This window comes from Eptatretus burgeri, chromosome 9, assembly GCF_056783735.1.
Source record: "Eptatretus burgeri isolate ZD-2024b chromosome 9, Ebu_testis_v1, whole genome shotgun sequence".
Taxonomy (NCBI): domain Eukaryota; kingdom Metazoa; phylum Chordata; class Myxini; order Myxiniformes; family Myxinidae; genus Eptatretus; species Eptatretus burgeri.
The window spans coordinates 29,346,300-29,353,930 of NC_140969.1; the positions used below are offsets into that span (position 1 = coordinate 29,346,300).

Below are 7,631 nucleotides of genomic sequence, written 5' to 3' on the forward strand. Positions count from 1 at the left end.
TGTGGTACCATATCTTCAAGGCATTGAAGCAGATCCGATTTTGCACCTATTCTGATGTTGCCATAGTCAGATAATGATGGAGGAAATGGTTGATTCTCATGATGGGAAAAGTCTTCAAGGTCACCATCCTGTACTTGACCGACAATGTACAACGTTGAAGACAAACTGTGGTCATGTTTCAAGGACAACAGTTGTTCTTTTGTATGTGACTTCTTCTCAGGAGGCTGGCTGAAAAGATGCAATTAATTCTTTGTTTTTGTCTCATCAAGTGCAGTTGTTCGGTCCACCAGTCATGTCTTGAAGAACTCGTCTCGCTGATCATCGCCAAGTCACTCCATCTTGTGAGAATAGATGCAGCAACTGCTGCATTTACCACCTCTCATGTGCCGAGGACGAGGATATCACAACTGGCATCAATGAAGGGCTTTCCTTTGTCACTCATTGCTATTAACAGAGACTTCACATTGTTGATGAATGCGACTTGTTAGCCTGAAAAAAAATACATGTAAGTCGATAATCTTCAAAATGTATCGTTTATCAAAATCCATGAAACATCACTCAAGACACTTATGTACCTGACTTGTCCTCGTGATGACGGGGCTGAGGGCCTTTCCAGAACCACCACTCACCTCCACTCATTTGTTCCTCTTTTTCCTCACCCGTGGAACCAACTTCCACATTATCTTCACATTCATTCTACCCTCCAGGTATTCAAGACAGCTGTTCACCACCATATCAAATCATCCTCCATTCAAAACCATGATATTTTCTACACTCTTTAATCCCCCTCCCACAAAAATTGCTTCTGTATCCATCTTATCCACCCCCTACATTCTTCTCTACCCCTCAACCTTACCCACACACCCCTTATTGTCCGTTCCATCTATTTTCTCCATCGGCCCTGCTGGTGATGTCCCCCCCTCTCTTTCTGCTGTTAATTTTGTTATGTTTCATCCTGATCTGTTCTGTATTTCAGCTCTTCCCCGAGACTGGACTCTGTGTACAAAAAGAAAAACTCGACCGCAACTTCAGATGGTCCACAGGTTTTTCCTCTTTTCACCTTCTATTGCTTCTCTAACCTCTTCCTCTTGAACCTCCTGCGCGAGCCCCTCAGTTTCCTATGCTTCCGTCAGGGTCAGTCGGTCTGTCTGTCTGTCTCTTTCAGTTTCGACATTGAGTAATCTTTCAAAGTACTCTTTCCACCTTCTCTTAATTTCCTTTTCTCTATGTGCTATCTGAGACCAGCATCATCTTTTATGACACACACTCTTCCTCTCCCCCCCCCCCCCCCCCGCTACAAGTCCTCCATTTGCTTCTGCCTCACTCTTGATATTGTGTAGATAGTTTTCTCACCCTCGAGTGCTTCCAAATTATCATACCATTCTTGTGATGCTTCCATCTTACCTTGCCTGCTGTTTTCTTTGCCTCACCATACCACTCTCTTGCTTGAACTTAACCTTTCCTGTATTTTTCCCATTCTTTATATACAGTACCTACTTCTTCCTTTTAATCGCATCTTGTACTTCCTCGTTCCTCCTTGACGAGGACCAGTTTTCTTCCTGTCACATTCCACAGTTTCATCTTCCCCATTCTCATACTCGCCCTTTATCTTTTATTTCTCCACTTCCTATCCATTACTATCAGGCTACGCTGACTCACCCCTGCTTCACCCAGTATAACCTCGCAATGTATAACGTCCTCCTTGTCACCCTGTCTGACCAAGTTGTAATCAATCTGGCTACTCTTACCTCCACTTTTGTAGGTTAACAAATGTTCCTCCTTTCTGAACCCTGTATTCACAAGAATAGCTCAAGGCTCTGAGCAATCTCAAGAATCCTCTCCCCATCTTCATTTCTCCTGCCGTGTCCATTCTTCCATGTTCGAATTCATATCCACCTACTACTTGTCCTACATGGCCAGTTACATCTGCACCAACTATACCAACTACATTCTCTTTAGAGGTACCCTCCTCACGAGGTCTTCTAATTACTCTGTAAAGACCTCTTTCTCCTGGTCTAACACCCTGTTTGTGGCATGTACACTGAAATTATATTCACCAGTCCATTCTCTGCCATCAACCTCCTCACTACTCATCTTCACCTCCAATACTTTCCCTTTCCATTCCTCCTTCAACATGACTCAAACTCCATTGCTCTTTCTCTGTTCTCCGCAGTGAAACACTTTGTAGTCCTCTCCTCATTTTTTTTTGTACTCTTCCCAGTGCATTTCGTCTCCTGTAAACACAAGATATCAACTTTTCTTCTCGTCATGGTATCCACCAACTCTCTTCTCTTGCCTGTTGTTGTACCGACATTCATCTTGTTTACCTTGTGTACCCCGCCCCATCTAATTCGTTCCTCTTTTTTATCACCTGTGGGATCAACTTCCAAGTTCTCTTCAATCTCATCCTTCCCTCCCGGTCTTCAAGACAGCTGTTCACCATCTCAGAACACCCCCAATCCAAAACCATGATATTTTCTACCCCTATTAACCCCCCACCCCCAAGCCCGCCTCTTTCAAAATTTGAAATTTTTCCTTCAACAGAGTTTGCTTCTCTTTTTAAATGTTTTTGCATACACTGTCGAAGCTTGTATGAGAGCTAACACACGGAACGTACAACAAGGGGAGCAGGAGACAAGAGGGGTGTGAGAGGGAAGGAAAAAACAGTGTGGAACAGAGACATGAAGGAAGGGAGAGGGATGGGGCAGGGTACACAAGGTAAACAAGATGGACACTCCAGGTACTTTCAGGAAGGAAAGTAGAGAATTTCAAGGAGGTGGGTTTCGGGTGGATTAGTAGGGGTAGTAAAGATCATGGTTTTGGATGGAGGAAGATAAGAGATGGTGGTGAGCAGCTGTTTTGTCGACCTAGAGGGGGGAGTGGGATTGAAGAGAGTGTGGGAGTTTGTTCCAAAGGTGGGAAAAAAAGGAATGAAAGAGTGAAGGTGGGCAGTGATTTCAAATGAACTTTGATCTTTCATAGTTCATTTGACACGGCACGAGCCAAGCATCCAATGGATGACCGATCGAAGGGGGTATTGATTTGAGAGGGATTGAGGGAGTGGGGGAAGATGAGTGTGGGGAAAACGCTTATTACACTATCGACACTGACTATTCCTATTCACCTGAAGGCCAAAACACCTGTCTGCTGTATACACGTATATTTAAGGAAATAAATAACTTCTCCATAATTAATTCCTCCCCTTATCCCCTGGGATTTTTTTGTTGCAGTATTAAGTTTGCATTACTCACCTGCTTCAATACAACGTGATGGACAACACAAAGTACTATACCCGTGGGTAAAATATTTAGTGGGAAAGGGTATATTTTGAATGCTTTGAGGGTGGGCAAGCAGGTGCACTCCAACCTCCCCTGCCCCTCTAGGGTTGTGGGCTTACGATCCCCCTCGGCTGTTGAATTAATACCAGATGGGGTTGACTCTGCCTGTCATCCTTCTGAGGTCGGCAAAATGAGTGCCAGCTTGCTGGTATCCTTCATCAGGGTGGCGACCCTTCCAGGATTGTACCCAATCACCAAGTGGACTGCTTAGGCAGCACCAACACTCCACACAGAGTATGGTCCCAATGGATGGATGGATTCCAATTATATGCCTCATGAACACAAGGAAAGCAAAAAAATTGTATTTAAGAGTCCAGGAGCAGAATGTTAGAATAGTTTTTTTGTATTAAGTAAATGTCATGCTATGTCATGAGGAAAAGTGAGCACGTGATCATGATGGTGAATGCATCATTGAAATTCATCCCAAGGATTCTGAGTTTCATTCGGATTGTGATTTAACTTGCGGGGACTAGATAGTACATGGGGCAATTGGAAGGCTATGTCACACCTTCTAGGAAGGTACTATGCCACACCCTCTAGGCAGGGCCGTAAATGCTCTTTGTGGTAGCATGTGTGATGTGATGTGCTGTACAAAAGTGATCTTTTGAGGATGACAGTGAAAATTGGAGAAGGAATAAGATAAATCAAACTGTGGTTGATGCCTGACATGTTGTGGGTTAAAGGGAACCAGTCAACAAGGCAGTATGGCCCTCGATAAATGCACGTGACTTGGGAGATGGAGTCGCTGCTCGACATTTGAACGAAGGAGTGCTCGTCTTTTCGAGCGAGATGATTGAACCCATTCCTGGGATGGTTCATCACACTCGTATAAGAGCGCGATCCTTCAAACCTGTGTCTGTGGTTGGATCATTTTCATCCCTTCCCCTTCCTTGCTCCACTCTCCTCCCAAATTATTTTCCTTTCTCTTTTGTTGTTTGCGGTGTCCGGATCCAGTGCGGATGGGCCGGGGGTGCTTGAGGTCCACGGACATGTTTCGAATCTGTGGCAATCTCTGACCATGTTTCCTGGGCTCTGATCTTTTGGAACTCGCATATAATGCCGGTCATTTGAATGCTGGGGGAGGGGGGGTGCTGTAGCCCTGAGGAGTCGGCAGTGATAATTCTTCAATTCTCAAACTTCACAAAATTTTATGCCATTCTGTCTGCCTGTGTTTAATGGAGTTCGTGACTATCGTTCTCATTTCGATGTCTGCTGCAAAGTGCATGTTTAGTTCAGTTCTCCTTGTGTGGAATCCAGATATCTATCTCCACCTTTGTCTGTCATCTCTGAAGTTCTGGTTCTCCATTCTTCCCTCGTGTCCCTCGTAGCCAGAGAAGCTGTGGCTAATGTGGAACTGTAACTGTCGCATCTTGAAAACCCTCCCATTCCACAACCAGACTTGTACTTATTACCACCTTTACTGCTGTGTTTTCCTTCCTCTTCCTCTTTTATTCTCTTCTGACATTTCCTCTCCTTTGACTTGTTTATAAATTCCATTTATTTGTCTTTATTTTGCATCGTTTCAATTTTTCTTTCCTTTGTTTTCATGGTTGTATAGTAGCGTCAGTTAAAATTAGAAGAAGACATCTCAGGATTGCTGGGCACTGCTACCGCTGCAAAAACGAACCTGTTTGCAATCTTGTACTCTGGACACCGAAACACGGAAAGCCAAAGCCAAGCAGAGTTCTCAACTACATCAAGGTGTTGAAGAAAGACAGGGGCCTTGCTGTCTTCTTTTACTCAATCGTTTTCCAACAAAGCACCCACTACCTACCCTTCTCAAAATACACCATGGGATATTTGACATCCACCGGCTAATGCTAGGAGATGGGACACCTGGCTGAATGTCTATTCGAGGGACGGCGTTATGTGATGTCCTGCCTGCAAATAACCAATCTGACAGTTTATAATCAGGTCAGAATAAAACCCAGAATAGACAGCTTGAAGGAAAATGTGCTTCCTGTGCACCGTGCCGTCGGACCAGTTGTCTCACTTATCACTGGCACTCTGAATAATTTAGACATTCCTGCCAAAATCTGCTCTCGTCGAACGCCCGATCTGACCAGCCAGTTCGTGAAGGACTTGAAAGAAAGACTTTTCCCAGTCGACCCCATAAGGAGGTGGGAATATTTGAACCCATTAAATAATTAGTGGTCATCTTTGTTGGAAATAATTTGATATGTCGTTGCGAAAGGCACTAGAAAGAGAAAAACAAGCTATATTTGAAATACAGATTTGAATTAGGCCGATCGAAACCTAGTTAAGAAACAAGTAATGTGTTTACAAATGGGGAGAGAATGGCAGAGATGAAGGATAGCTTTATAATCTCAAAAACCAATTCATGTACCTCACCCACGATGGCAGCTGCAGATAATCACACTGGCTTATTGACCGCGGCTGTTTACAACTCCAAACACAAACAGTATTAAAGTGATCCTGCCAGTTGGGAGCAGGCTCATATTGACAGGGCAACTTCTACATTGGAATAGATTTGTGAAAACAAATAAAAGCAGGAAGTGGGGCAAGGTGAAACGTATATGCTCACAATTGTTTGCCTACAGACACCTGCTCTTGAAAGCTGTTCAGAGAACTGAAAGTAAGAAAAGCACCACAAGCACTTTTTGGTATTTTTAAAAATTGCATTCAAGGGCAATGTTGATGTTGGATTTGAACCAATACGGCAGGGTTCTTGGGTGTGTGGAAACGAGAGCCAAAGAAAATGCGGGCACACCCAACACCAGGCACCTGTGTGCCACCATTTATTGTGATCCTATAACTTGGACCACTAAGGTCAGGCTTGCCACACACTGAACATTACATTTTCCTTATTTCCTAAAATGGAAAAGGCCTGAAATTGCTTGAAATGTGTTGCTGTGAGAGGCGAGTATTGCTGACACGAATTCCGTCCACGTCGCCGTTGTCGATCGTTGCACCAGCTTTCGGTTTCTCAGTAAATTAGCCTCGGTTTCCCTGCCCTCCAGAGGATTTTGCTCTGCTATGCAACCCCAAGTGGAGATTGGGCCACCCAAGGCATGAGGATGTTGCACTTGGCCCTCAGCAAGGTCTTCATTACATTCCTCAGCCGATTCATCAACGACCACGGTCTGAAGTTCCTCAGGGTTCTGTTTATCTTCCAGATATTGTGCAAGGTCAGAGAGAAGTCATTCTGTGTCAGCACCTCAGTTATACTATTAAATTCTGTCGAGACCTGAGATAATGCAACTGGTGTTTATTGATCTTTGACAATGGCAGGACGAACAGATGAAGTGGCAGGTCTGCAGGCTCAGGAGTGTGGTATTGCCCATGGCTGTGAAAATGGCCGGTGTGTCCGTGTCCCCGATGGCTTCACCTGCGATTGTTACGACGGCTTCCACCTGAACCTGGTCCAAGTCATTTGTGTTGGTAAGACCAGAGCCTGAAATTATCATCAGAACCTACATGTACTTTTTTGTGGTCCTGATGAGATGATACTCATTACTTTTCATTGTGCTTCCTCCTAGATGTAGACGAATGTGCAGAAATGGAGTCCGTCTGTATGCACGGGCGATGTCTCAATACGGAAGGCTCGTACCAGTGTGTCTGTGATTGGGGATACACGCAGGTACTTTTTGATTCTCCTCAGTGTGTTCCCGATCCGAGTACGTGGCACACCATCAGACAGCAGGACGGTTAAGCAAAAAGCAGAAAATAGGAGTGTCTAAAGCAAACCAAAGTATTAATTTCCTGGAAGATGACTCATGGATGGCAGGACTGGTTCCTGTACAGTATTATAGTTTGGCCAATGATGCTCTCTCCTCACATCCATGTGTTGTATTTTAAGTAGTCTTTACTGGAGTCACACCATACTCTACAGGTGATGCACTGGGTGTTTGATTAAGAAACAAAACATGACCTGTTTGAGGTGGTTTGTAAATTAGCTGGGTATGAGCCTTACAAAGGGACACTGTGATATCTGTGATTATGTATTTTCCATTTGTTAATAAATACTACTGTGTTTGGTTATTTTATTCTTTCATACTCGCTCATTGTGTGCAGCACTTCAGTTAAACCTTTGCTCTGCATCTCCATGTGAGAGTTGTCCAAGATGCATGCACACGAATAATGGTGAAAATAATTTTGACCCCAACCCTCCCTCCCCCCGCCCCCAGTTCAAACCCAAACTGTTCTCACCACCCCCAATTCTGCTTTCTCTTCATTCTTGCAAACGCAGCACCCGATGCTTGTTTGCATCATTTCTGGAGGCGTAGCTGTGCAGCTGATCCGGCGCACCCTTTAAATCAATACAGCCATTTG

At 44.3% G+C, this 7,631-nt stretch overlaps 1 protein-coding gene across 2 annotated transcripts in view; it reads left to right on the forward strand.

Moving 5' to 3' along the window:
* Window positions 1-7,340, forward strand: part of LOC147019802 (latent-transforming growth factor beta-binding protein 2-like) — a 99,850-nt gene extending 92,510 nt beyond the window's left edge. For both annotated transcript variants that reach the window (XM_085894541.1, XM_085894540.1), the window contains 3 exons: window positions 6,320-6,487; window positions 6,591-6,740; window positions 6,839-7,340. In XM_085894541.1, the coding sequence (XP_085750667.1) occupies window positions 6,320-6,487; window positions 6,591-6,740; window positions 6,839-7,011 (491 nt within the window). In that variant the 3' untranslated portion in view covers window positions 7,012-7,340. The remainder of the gene's footprint in view (window positions 1-6,319; window positions 6,488-6,590; window positions 6,741-6,838) is intronic.
* Window positions 7,341-7,631: the final 291 nt, after the last annotated feature.